The sequence below is a fragment of the Salvelinus namaycush genome, chromosome 5 (genome assembly GCF_016432855.1).
Source record: "Salvelinus namaycush isolate Seneca chromosome 5, SaNama_1.0, whole genome shotgun sequence".
NCBI classification, from domain to species: domain Eukaryota; kingdom Metazoa; phylum Chordata; class Actinopteri; order Salmoniformes; family Salmonidae; genus Salvelinus; species Salvelinus namaycush.
In genome coordinates this window covers 24,841,828-24,855,291 of record NC_052311.1, presented here as the reverse complement: position 1 = coordinate 24,855,291, position 13,464 = coordinate 24,841,828, and the positions used below count along the sequence as shown (strand labels likewise).

At 45.1% G+C, this 13,464-nt stretch overlaps 1 protein-coding gene across 1 annotated transcript; it reads right to left on the bottom strand.

Annotated features, from left to right (window-relative positions):
• Positions 1 to 9,594: 9,594 nt before the first annotated feature.
• Positions 9,595 to 12,895, bottom strand: LOC120047453 (neuronal acetylcholine receptor subunit alpha-3-like). Its single transcript, XM_038992981.1, has 6 exons — positions 12,764 to 12,895; positions 12,622 to 12,666; positions 12,402 to 12,511; positions 12,016 to 12,223; positions 10,787 to 11,761; positions 9,595 to 9,720 (listed from the first exon to the last, which is right to left on the bottom strand). The coding sequence occupies exons 2-6, from the start codon at positions 12,646 to 12,648 to the stop codon at positions 9,595 to 9,597; spliced, it is 1,446 nt and encodes a 481-aa protein (XP_038848909.1). The 5' UTR covers positions 12,649 to 12,666; positions 12,764 to 12,895.
• Positions 12,896 to 13,464: the final 569 nt, after the last annotated feature.

The window sequence follows — 13,464 nt, the reverse complement described above, 5'->3', positions numbered from 1 at the left end:
AATAGATACTGTAGAGAAGTGCGGCAGGCTGCCATAATCGACATCCACGTCTTCGGCATCCAGAGAACAGTGGGTTAACTGCCTTGCTCAGGGACAGAACGACAGATTTTTACCTTGTCAGCTCGGGGATTCGATCCAGCAACCTTTGGGTTACTAGCCCAACGCTCTAACCACTAGGCTACCTGCTCCCCACTAGGCTACCAATACCCCCATAATGACAAAGCAAAACCAGGTTTCTATAATTTTTTGCAAATGTATAAAAAATGAAAAGATTTAATATTACATGTACATAATATTCAGACCCTTTATTCAGGACTTTGTTGAAGCACCTTTGGCAGCGATTACAGCCTTGAGTCTTATAGAGTTTGATGCTACAAGCTTGGTAAACCTGTATTTGGGAAGTTTCTCCCATTCTTCTCTGTAGATCCTCTCAAGCTCTGTCAGGTTAGAGGGGGAGTGTCACTGCACAGCTATTTTCAGGTCTCTCCAGAGATGTTTGATATGGTTCAAGTCCAGGCTCTGGTTGGGCCACTCAAGGACATTCAGAGACTTGTCCCGAAGCCACTGCTGCGTTCTCTTGGCTGTGTGCTTAGGGTTGTTGTCCTGTTGGAAGGTGAACCTTTGCCCCAGTCTGAGGGCCTGAGTGCTCTGGAGCAGGTTTTCATCAAGGATCTCTCTGTACATTGCTCTTTCCCTCGATCCTGACTAGTCTCCCAGTCCCTGCTGCTGAAAAACATCCTCACAGCATGATGCTGCCACCACCATGCTTCACCGTAGGGATGGTGCCAGGTTTCCTCCAGACGTGACGCTTAGCATTCAGACCAAAGTGTTCAATCTTGGTTTCCTCAGACCAGATAATCTTGTTTCTCATGGTCTGAGAGTCCTTTAGGTGCCTTTTTGGCAAACTCCAAGTGGGCTGTCATGTGCCTTTAACTGCAGAGTGGCTTCCATCTGGTTGTCCTTCCAGATGGTTGTCCTTCTGGAAGGTTCTCCCTTCTTCACAGACAAACTCTGGAACTCTGTCAGAGTGACCATCGGGTTCTTAGTCATCTCCCTGACCAAGGCCGTTCTCCCCCGATTGCTCAGTTTGGCCGGACGGACAGCTCTTGGAGGAGTCTTGGTGGTTCCAAACTTCAACCATTTCAGAATGACGGAGGCCACTGTGTTCTTGGGGACCTTCAAGGCTGCAGACATTCATTGGTACCCTTCCCCAGATCTGTGCCTCAACCCAATCCTGTCTCGGAGCTGTACGGACAATTCCTTCAACCTCATGGCTTGGTTTTTGCTCTAACATGCACTGTCAATTGTGGGACCTTATATAGACAGGCGTGTGCCTTTCCAAATCACATCCAATCAATTGAATTTACCACAGGTGGACTCCAATCAAGTTGTAGAAACATCTCAATGATGATCAATGGAAACAGGATGCACCTGAGCTCAATTTCTGGCCTCATAGCAAAGGGTCTGAATACTTGTGTAAATAAGGTATTTCTGTTTGCACTTTGTCATTATGGGGTATTGTGTGTAGATAGTTGGGGAAATTCATTAATTCAATACATTTTAGGATAAGGCTGTAACGTAACCAAATGTAGAAAATGTCAAGGGGTCTGAAGACTTTCAAATGCACTGGAAGTAGGAGGATAGGAGATTTGGGTTGTGCCACAGGGCATATGTGTTGAGTTGATCACGTTCTAGGTAAATGGTTGAACTAATTCCTGTCTCCCTCCTCATCAGTATTGAATTGGACGTGGTTACGAAACCCACGAGACAGAACACTCAGTGTGCTTAGTGTCACAAACCAAATCATTCCATCTTCAACATAGTGTAGTTATGAAACTGTTCCATCCTTAACTGATGCTATCATCAACAGCCTCGAACCACACACACACACACACACACACACACACACACACACACACACACACACACACACACACACACACACACACACACACACACACACAGTAGGGCTTGCCCTGTCTTCTCCATCTCTCTTCTCTCACTCCTCTCTTCAGTGATTTCTCCCAACAGATTTAGCTGTGGTTTCCCCCCCCCCTTCCTCTCCCCTCTCCTTCACAGGCACCCCTATAAGTACTACTGTGATTTTCACCCTGACATTGGAGAGGGGCTTCCCTGTCAAACACACACACATTCCTATCAGTCCCTGTGTTAGTGGTAGTCAATAATATTTCAGAGGTGAAATAAAGTCATTGGGCTGCCATACCTATTAGAGAATGGGGGTTTGGGGGTCACAAAGCGAAATTGATTCATACATGATAATAAAATTGTATTTCTACATGATATTACTATTAACATGGACCATCAAGCTATTTGACTCTCTGATTCTCTATTTTTGGACACCTGGGTTATCAGAAACAAATGTGTGAAATAGTTTGATGAATCTTAAGAATCTGACCTCATTGCCATTATCTCAATAAGTTGTAGCACAAGGTATGTCAAATCAGATAATGGGAAATGTCAGTCTGTAGTGGGAAGTATGCTTTGGAGTGATTGAAATACATCCAAAAGGTATTGGACAGTTCAGGAAAACATCAGGGATGACCATCAAACAATCTTATGTATGATGGTTTGTGGAGAATCAATTCATTTCCCTCAGGTATTCTGTGCAGATTCATCATTCTCCCTTCTAGTGATTCCTGCACGGCTTGTGTCGTAGGTGGAAACCTAAGATACGTACGTGTTCCTGAGAGTGTTAGTTTTCAGGGATGGGGTAGTACCAGTCATAGTCAGTAATAGTTCCCACTGTTCAAAATCTAGAACCAAATTTGTGTCCCAGCCACTATGTGCTTAGGGTCTTGTCAAAAGCACATTCTGTTGTTTATCCAAAACGAACATGCTGTTCTTTTTCAAATTCACTGACAATGTCTCTCTGTCCTGCCATGAATATTCAACAGCAGTAAGTAAAATAAGACAGACAACACACCCAGTGTGTGGGGGTGTTTGTGTGTACTAATGTGAGCGGGAATGTGTGTGCATGCACAAGTTTGTGTGTGTGTTTGTGTGTACTGTATGCACACAAGTTTGTGTGTGTGTTTTGGTGTGCATGTGCACACAGCTTACCATTGTAATGAATTATTTCGCTCAGAGTCTCCTCCACTTAGCCACGGTCGTCTGGCCCCTGGCTTCCCTCCCTCAACGCGGGAGAACACCCCACCTTACCGTTAGTCTACTGCGGAACTGTCAGTCAACCATGCCCTTATACCACACATGTCCCTCACTGCAACCTGTATGTCCTTATGGCAGCCCTGTCACCTACAACAGCTGTGGCCCTTTACCTACAAACAGAAGGTCCAGGAAGAGGGCTCCAGGGGAAATAGGGAGAACAGAGAGAAAGAGGGGGAAAGAGGGAGAACAGAGAGAGCAGGGATGAGGTCAGAGCAGACGGAGAGGGAGAGAGGGAAATAGAGAGAGAGCTAGGGCAAACACGAGGCCGAATGGAAGAATTGGAGCGAAGGAGAGGAGACGGAGGGGAGAAGGAGAAGGAGAGAGATGGGTGAGAGCAGCAGGGTGGTGGAAACAGGAAACAGGTATTGATATGGACTGAGAGAAGAGAAGAGAGTGAAAGGGAGGTAGAGTGGGAAGGAGAAGAAATTTAGAGATGGAGCAGGAGGAAGTGGGAGGAGGAGGGGTTACAGGGAAGAAGAGATGAAGCGAAGGAAATAGAGAGGGGGCCCAAAGGAGGAGAAGGGCACAGGAGCACAGGAAGCTTCCTGTCTCAAACATTGTTGTCAGACTCTGGAAGTTTCTAAAAGTTTGATGACAAAAACACAGACCATACTACTGCCTGAACACACGCACACACACACACACAAACACTCAGACAATGCAAACACACACACACTTTGCGTTGAGTCTGATATGCTATCCAGCAGCTGGATGAGTGCCGTCACACTGTGAGCATGAAGAGAATAATGTACAATATTCACCCTGTGCCAGTCTTAATAATGCATTACTCTGCCACTTATGGTACGGATGTGCCGCGCCTCCTACAAGCTAGCCACGCTGTGAAAATACATCAGGCATTTCTGCTCCTGACACATCCCAGAGATGCATGAAGGAGTTGTTGGCTTAGCTTGGAAGTTGACTATATGCTTTGAGTTTTGCCACATCATCTGGGCCAATCATGTGTCAGAAGGCTAAAGTCTGGTGTGGATCATGATCATTTGAGGAAACAGCTATGTGACCAAGTCAGGATCAAAGATGAGGGAGGAGACAAAAAGAGAGGGATGAAGACAACAGCAGGGAGGGAGGGAGGGAGGGAGGGGGGGAGGGAGGGGGGGAGGGAGGGAGGTGGTGATGACAGGGGGAATGAGAAGTAGACACAGAAGTAGCCTCTCTCACTCTATCCATAAATCCCACTCTTACATCCCTCCGCCTCTCACTCTGCCACACTCTCTCCCATCCTCTCTCTCTGGCTGATCTTTAGGCCACATTATGAACAGCTCATGACAATGTCAGGCTGCTCTTTGGTATAGGTCGATGAGGGCAGGCAGGCAGACAGACATCTCCATATTAATGACTGGATGACTCTTCACCATTTCCTTATCCCACAGGTCCAATGTGGGACAGTCTGGCTATAGAGACCGGTCGTCACAGACAAACCTGGCTGCCCAGAGAGGACAGGCTGTGCTCACTCTGCTCCAGGGGAGAGGTAGAGACAGAGGTGCATTTCCTACTACACTGTGACAAATACTCAGACCTAAGAGCATATTTCTTTCCCAAAATTATAACTCAATACAAAGAATTTGAAACTATAAAATAAATAAAAAAAATCAAATATTTATTGGGTGAAAAGCCAAAATGTGCAGTTTTGGCAGCCAAATATGTGTCCTCCTGCCACAACCTGAGGGACAGCCAGTGAAAAATGCAAAGTAATGTTGATAATATTTCCCATTTAGCTTAGTTTTGTTTTGTCTTTCATACCAGGTCATATGTCTTCTCAAGTCATATTGACACTGGTCTACTACCATTGATTTAATGTATTGTTGTTCTGATTAATATTGTTGTTGTAGTTGTTGTTAATGGTGATCCCATGTCCACTACTACTATTATTATTACTGTTGGTCCCACCATTTATTTATATATAAATATATATATATATTTTGTATATATATACATATATATTTGATTTTTATTTTTCGATATGTATACTTTGACAATGTAAGTAATAATGAACTTGCCATGTCAATAAAGTCAATTGAATTGAATTGAATTGAATTGATTACATACCACCACGGGAGGGGTGTTATGAGCCAACCACAGTGTAGTCAGACCCACACTAGGTCTTAGACAGGCTCAGGCTCTAGTCTAACTGGGAGATGAACTTCAGAAGCACCACGTGACTCAGTCAGACACAGTGTGTGAGTGAGTGGTGTGATATACAATTGAAGTCGGAAGTTAACATACACTTAGGTTGGAGTCATTAAAACTCGTTTTTCAACCACTTGTTTTTCAACCACACACACATTTCTTGTTAACAAACTAAAGTTGTGTAAAGTTGGTTAGGACATCTACTTTGTGCATGACACAAGTCATTTTTCCAACAATTGTTTACAGACCGATTACTTCACTTATAATTCACTGTATCACAATTCCAGTGGGTCAGAAGTTTACATACACTAAGTTGACTGTGCCTTTAAACAGCTTGGAAAATTCCAGAAATGTATGTCATGGCTTTAGAAGTTTCTGATAGGCTAATTGACATAATTTGAGTCAATTGGAAGTGTACCTGTGGATGTATTTCAAGGCCTACCTTCAAACTCAGTGCCTCTTTGCTTGACATCATGGACAAATCTAAAGAAATCAGCCAAGACCCCAGAAAAACATTGTACACCTCCACAAGTCTGGTTCATCCTTGGGAGCAATTTCCAAACGCCTGAAGGTACCACGTTCATCTGTACAAACAATAGTACGCAAGTTTAAACACCATGGGACCATGCAGCCGTCATACCGCTCAGGAAGTAGACGCGTTCTGTCTCTTAGAGATGAAAGTACTTTGGTGAGAAAAGTGCAAATCAATCCCAGAACAACAGCAAAGGACCGTGTGAAGATGCTGGAGGAAACAGGTACAAAAGTATCTAGATCCACAGTAAAGTCCTATTATCGTCATAACCTGAAAGGCCACTCAGCAAGGAAGAAACTACTGCTCCAAAACCACCATAATAAGCCAGACTACGGTTTGCAACTGCACATGGGGACAAAGATCGTACTTTTTGGAGAAATGTCCTTTGGTCTGATGAAACAAAAATAGAACTGTTTGGCCATAATGACCATTGCTATGTTTGGAGGAAAAAGGGGGAGGTTTGCAAGCCGAAGAACACCATCCCAACCGTGAAGCACACACGGGGGTGGCAGCATCATGTTGTGGGAGTGTTTTGCAGCAGGAGGGACTGGTGCTCTTCACAAAAGGAAGGAAAATTATGTGAATAATTTTGGTCGCAAATGGGTCTTCCAAATAGACAATGACCCCAAGCATACTTCCAAAGTTGTGGCAAAATGGCTTAAGGACAACAAAGTCAAGGTATTGGAGTGGCCATCACAAAGCCCTGACCTCAATCCTATAGAAGATTTGTGGGCAGAACTGAAAAAGCGTGTGTGAGCAAGGAGGCCTACAAACCTCACTCAGTTACACCAGCTCTGTCAGGAGGAATGGGCCAAAATTCACCCAACTTATTGTGGGAAGCTTGTGGAAGGCTACCCGAAACATTTGACCCAAGTGAAACAATTTAAAGGCAATGCTACCAAATACTAATTGAGTGTATGTAAACTTCTGACCCACTGGGAATGTGATGAAAGAAATAAAAGTTGAAATAAATAATTCTCTCTACTGTTATTCTGACATTTCACATTCTTAAAATAAAGTGGGGATCCTAACTGACCTAAGAAAGGGAATTTCTACTAGGATTAAATGTCAGGAATTGTGAAAAACAGTTTAAATGTATTTGGCTAAGGTGTATGCAAATTTCCGACTTCAACTGTACAAGACTGTGTGTGTGTGTGTGTGTGTGTGTGTGTGTGTGTGTGTGTGTGTGTGTGTGTGTGTGTGTGTGTGTGTGTGTGTGTGTGTGTGACATTGAAGCACTATCAGGGGTCATATTGATGCAACTCCAGTGGCTGCTCTGCCTAGTGTCTCTCGGACAGGGATTTGATGTAACTCCAGTGGCTGCTCTACCTAGTGTCTCTCGGACAGGGACTTGATGTAACTCCAGTGGCTGCTCTACCTAGTGTCTCTCGGACAGGGACTTGATGTAACTCCAGTGGCTGCTCTGCCTAGTGTCTCTCGGACAGGGACTTGATGTAACTCCAGTGGCTGCTCTACCTAGTGTCTCTCGGACAGGGACTTGATGTAACTCCAGTGGCTGCTCTACCTAGTGTCTCTCGGACAGGGACTTGATGTAACTCCAGTGGCTGCTCTACCTAGTGTCTCTCGGACAGGGACTTGATGTAATTCAAGTGGCTGCTCTACCTAGTGTCTCTCGGACAGAGACTTGATGTTATTCAAGTGGCTGCTCTGCCCAGGGTCTCTCAGACAGGGACACAGAGAGACATCACGCATTAAAGCCAGCATGACATTAACAAGCCCCCAGTAATTCCTAGACGACTGTAGTTAACTCCCCACATCATCTAGCCTTCACAGTCTCCTCTTCCTTGATCCCTCTATCCCCTACCTTCAACTGGATCTACATCTATACAAGAGGTGTCCAAACCCTGGCTTGTGGGCCAACTGCAGCCCCTGAATACTGTAGATATTTTATGAAATGTGGACCGCAATAGGAAAAAAAAACATACAAGAAACTTGTGTCTGATAAAATGGAACATAACATTGGAATGGCTAGGGCTATTAGGTCAGTAATACTCTCTCCCTCTTTCATCTAGTTTTTCCTTCCCTGCCATTTCTCCCTGCCTCTCCTCTCCATTTATTCACCACCCTCCACTAAACGCTCCTCCATCCATGAGCTCACTTGTCCTGTCCCCCTCCATCTGCCTATGGGACTTATTGACCCCAATAAGGATCCCATTGTTTATATAACATCATTATGGCATGATTAACCCCTTTCATCCCGCCATTAACCCTCTCTGTCCCCAGAGCAGACACTGCCTGTGGCCAACAACACAAGCAACACACACACATAACACAAAACATCAGAGCCCGCCGGCCCTGTACCCATACTATTGAAAAGCCCACTTGATTCCAGATAAGCAAAGGGTGATTTTCCACCTATCCCCAGTCATAGATCGTATAACAGTCACGTTGCAACACATATACACCTTGTCAATGAAAGAAACCAGACAGGATGGGTTTTCACATCTTTTTACAGAGAGGTTTTAATCTACAACGTGCATTTCAAAGTGTCTTTACAGTTTGTACATTTACATTGAGTGGTTAGTCGACCCCAGTGTGAAATGCAAACATGCTATCATGATATATTAAAGTCATAAAACCATGTCTGTACAGAAACCATATTTAAAGTTAGCATCATTAATCATGCATAATCTATATATTTTCTACAGTACCAGTCAAAAGCTTGGACACAAACTAATTTGTGTGTGTGTGTGTGTGTTTTGTGTGTTCTACAGCAAAGCTGTCATGAAGGCAAAGGGTGGCTACTTTGAAGAATCTCAAATATGAAATAGATTTAGATTTGTTTAACACTTTTTTGGTTACTACATGATTCCATGTGTTATTTCATAGTGTTGATGTCTTCGCTATTATTCTACAATGTAGAAAATAGTGAAAATAAAGAAAAACCCTGGATTGATTAGGTGTCCAAATGTTTGACTGGTACTGTATATGAAGTATAACTTGGGCCAGGAGTATTTCCATAGAGTTGTTCCTGGTAAGGAAATACCAGTGGTCCCGTGTGGCTCAGTTGGTAGAGTGTGGCTCAGTTGGTAGAGCATGGCGCTTGCAACGCCAGGGTTGTGGGTTCGATTCCCACGGGGGACCAGTACAAAAAAAAGTATGAATGTATGTACTTGTAAGTCGCTCTGGATAAGAGCGTCTGCTAAATGACTTAAATGTAAATGTAATGTAAATGAAATACTCCTAGCCCTAAGCATAGCACAGGAGTGAAGATGGGTAAAGAAGCTAGAGATATAACAGACAGTAGACTACAGTATCATAACATGAACAGTATGCCATTAAGAGAGGCATCGTGTGGTTACTCCTTCAGACAGCCACGGACTACATACGGCACAGAGCTATATATTCTAGATCCGTTTGGCATCATGTTTAGAACAAGAACTAACTTCTCTACTGGCATAATACAGGGGTAGTAACAGAGATGGTAACACATCAGTGAGAATGTAGTTGTCCTAAGAAAAGGGTTACACAGTAAATCACTGGTTATAATGAGGCAATGGCATTTAAAAAATAAAAATAACTGTATTGGACCATTGTCTTTTGTATTGTTTTTCCTGCTTTTGGACAGGAAGATAATAGATGCCGGTAGAAAGAGGAAATAAATAATGGGAGTGTGAGAGAGAGAATTGAAAAATTGAAGATTGGAGAGAATGAGAGGATAACGGAAACAGAAAGACAACAAAGAAAGGAGAAAAGAGTAGTGTCATGGTTCATGTGAAGAAGCCGATGAGAGGCTGTAGGAACAGTCCCAGAGTTCCAGTGATACACACCGTCACAAACACCCACAGGAAGATCCTGTCAATCACCATGGCTACGTACTTCCAGTCATCCTCCACCTGGGGGGGGGACAGAGCTCGTCAGAGGACAGGGAATCACAGATCATTAAAGGCAATTGGAAATACTGTAAGACAAAGAAGGAAAGGGATGTGAAAGGGTTAAGCAGGGATTTAAAAGTTCAAAAGGGAAGTAATATAAATCCCTCTCTCTCTCCCTCTCTCCCTCCCTCTCTCCCTCTCTCTCTCCCTCTCTCTCTCTCTCTCCCTCCCCCCTCTCTCTCCCTCCCCCCTCTCTCTCCCTCCCCCCTCTCTCTCACTCTCTCTCACTCTCTTGGACTGCCGTAAGAAACAGCAAGAGAACAAGACAGACCGAAAGAGACAGAGAGAGAAAAAAAAATACCAGTTTTCCTTGAGCCCTATAGCGTATATCAGGATTGGGTCAGGCCAGGTGTGTGTTTTCCTGAAGCAGCCTGCTGTGATCCACTACTTCAGGGTGAAGGAATGCCATTGTCTCCTGAGATCAGGCCTTACTAAGAAAAGACTACGAAAAGACTAAGCAACAACAAGCGTATCAGCCAGATGCAGAGAGAAAGAGAGAGTGAAGCTTACTAAAGCTCTCTCACAAACAGCTTTGCAGATTAAACCAGGTAGAAAGCAGGAATGAAATCCCATGGAGTTAGGCTCTCTATCAGAGAATACCCTGCCTCAGTTGGGTCTGTTTGGGTCTGGGTGTGTAAGAATATTTGTGTGTGGGAATGTGTGTATGAAATTGTGTTTGCATGAATTAATGGGAATCTGTGTGTGTAAGAATGTACCGTGTGTGTGTGTGTGTGTGTGTGTGTGTGTGTGTGTGTGTGTGTGTGTGTGTGTGTGTGTGTGTGTGTGTGTGTGCATGGCCCAGCACATTTGCCAATTCCATTTTTCTGAAGTCCAATTAAAGCTTGTATTTTATATACCACTTCCACCGGGCAAGCTGCAAGAGGGAGAATGACCAGGGAATGCTTCTGCTCTCTTCAGTTCACTATTAGAGATGTGATCCAAAACCTCACCTCACAGAGAACTACACTGCAGAGCATTTATATGTGGTTACTGACACACAACTATGTAATAACCCAAAGTGTCCTACCTCTTTGGCCTTGTTGCGTGTCCTCATGTTCTCAGCGATGTACTTGACACTCTCGATGGCCTGTTTGATCTCTGGTGACACCACGGAGAAGGCCACCACTGCGTTGACGTTGGGCGGGGCGTTGAGTGCTCGGGGCTGTTTGGGTAGGTCCGGCTCAGAAGGGGCAGGAGGGGGAACCACTGGGGGCACGGTGGGGATGGGCACCTCTTTCCCCTTACAGGGGAACTTCGACTTGTTTTGCACTTCACCGTACTCCACACAGTTCATCGCCCCCACCTGCCCCCTTTCGGCTGCGACCGCACCCCCGTCCACTTGCACACACCCTCCCCCTATCCCTCCCCCTATTCGTCCTCCAATGCTGTTTTTCCTCTTCTTCCCCGTTCCCCTTGCTCCTCCTCCTCCCACACATCCACCTCCAATACTCCCCCCTCCTGTTCCATCTCCTCTCCCACTCCCCACAGAGGAGGGGCAGCCCTGGTCTACAGGCCTCCTCATGAGCATCACCTTGGGCAGCAACCCCAGGAACACAGACCTAACCCAGGCCGGCATGGTGTGAGTCATGGGCGTACGGTAGTGGACGTTCAGCACGAACACGGTGATGACGATGGAGAGGGTGACGAAGATCATGGTGAAGAGGAGGTACTCCCCGATGAGGGGGATGACCAGAGACGTAGACGGGATGGTCTCAGTGATGACCAGGAGGAACACAGTGAGGGACAGGAGGACAGAGATACAGAGGGTCACCTTCTCTCCACAGTCAGAGGGGAGGTAGAAGACGAGGACGGTGAGGAAGGAGATGAGGAGACAGGGGATGATGAGGTTGATGGTGTAGAAGAGAGGGAGGCGTCTGATGTAGAAGGAGTAGGTGATGTCTGGGTAGATCTCCTCACAGCAGTTGTACTTGATGTCGTGTTTGTAGCCCGGTGCGTCGATGATCTCCCACTCGCCGCTCTCCCAGAAGTCTTTGAGGTTCACCTACGGAGAGACAGTAGTATGTTAGCAGTGAAGCAGAGCCTAGGGAGTTCTCTCCTAGAAGGAGATAAAGAGCGTTTCGACTGAGATTACATCATAAAAAAGACCAGGAAGTACTTCCTGTTGAAATGTACTAAGTAAACAATAAACCCAGCCACATTGAATTACCCAAAAAACACAGCCCATTTTCTTATGGGGAGTTAGCTAACTAGCTAGCAAATGAGTTAGTAAACTAGCTAACCAGTGTGATTACTGACCTTTGACCCTATGAGCACCAGGTCGATCTTGGCCTTGTCGTAGGTCCAGGAGCCAAACTTCATGGAGCAGTTCTGGTAGTCGAAGGGGAAGTAGGTGATGTCCATGGGGCAGGAGGATTTAAAGATGGCGGGGGGGATCCAGGTGATGGTGCCGTCAAACTTCAGCAGAGCTTTGGTTTTGTCCTCAACCAGAAAATCTCCCACAGCACTGAAGAGAGGGGAGATATGATAGTTAGCATATCATTTATCACTGATGGCAACAAAAAAACACCCACAGAACTGGAGAAGAGACAATGGGTGATGGTTAGCGTAGCATTTAGCACTGATGGCTAAAAAGCAACAAGAGAACATCGATATAATGTACATAGTTAAGATATTGAGCTCACTTGTTGTAGAGGACGATGTCCGGCCTCCATATCTTATTGGAGGGCACACGAATGAACTCAAGTCCGTCATACTCAACGGGAAACCATTTCAGCTTGTAGTCATTCCAGACCTGCAACAAAGAGAGGAGAAAACAGATCTTAGACCAGATTTTAACAGTGCATACTATACTAACTGCTGTACTACGATTCAGACTTCAGATCAAATGAGAACTTGACCTACATGTCTCAGCCAAAGATTGGTCTCCATAATCTGATTGACTTCGTCCTGAGAAGAGATGGAAATAAAATGAACATGACGTCATAGCCTGTACATAATCAAGTCTATCCTTATTTGCTCCAGTGATGATGCAGGTGAGTCTCACCACTTTGATCAGTTGGGATATGGAGACCTCAAACTCCACGGTGACAGGGTCAGAGACATTCTCCACTGGTCTGATGAACTGGTTGTATCTCCTGAATAACTTCCTGAACAGCCTGTCCTCCCCCTTAGATGACAAACAGCCTGAGAGAAGAGAGAGAGAATCTTCACTTGGTGGGGTGCTTTTACAAAATAGTTGGGTGGCTTTTTAAATTATTACCATGTCAGGCTTTAAATGAAGGGGACTTAGAGGAGAAGTTAAGCTTTTCTAATGATTCGACCTTTCGCATTTTATCACTTTGTCCACATTAAGATTTGAATCAATAGCTCTTTGCTGTGGATGGATGGAAAGTTGTGTCTCATCGAAGTACGGTGTGTGAGGAGTCACACATAGGAGCTGTTTCTACAGAGGAAGCCAAGTGGAAGCTTTTAGTAAATCCCCACAGACTGGAACGCAACGTCAGTTGTGTGTGTGTGTGTGTGTGTGTGTGTGTGTGTGTGTGTGTGTGTGTGTGTGTGTGTGTGTGTGTGTGTGTGTGTGTGTGTGTGTGTGTGTGTGTGTGTGCCCGAACCTGTTAAATTCTGAGTATACCTGGCATAGTAGGGATGAAGGTCATTTCGTGACGTGCAAAAAACCTACCCCGCTGGTGACTTGGTTGCCGGGGACAACGCGTGAAACCCACGCCTGTCCGAGCAGAAAACCGT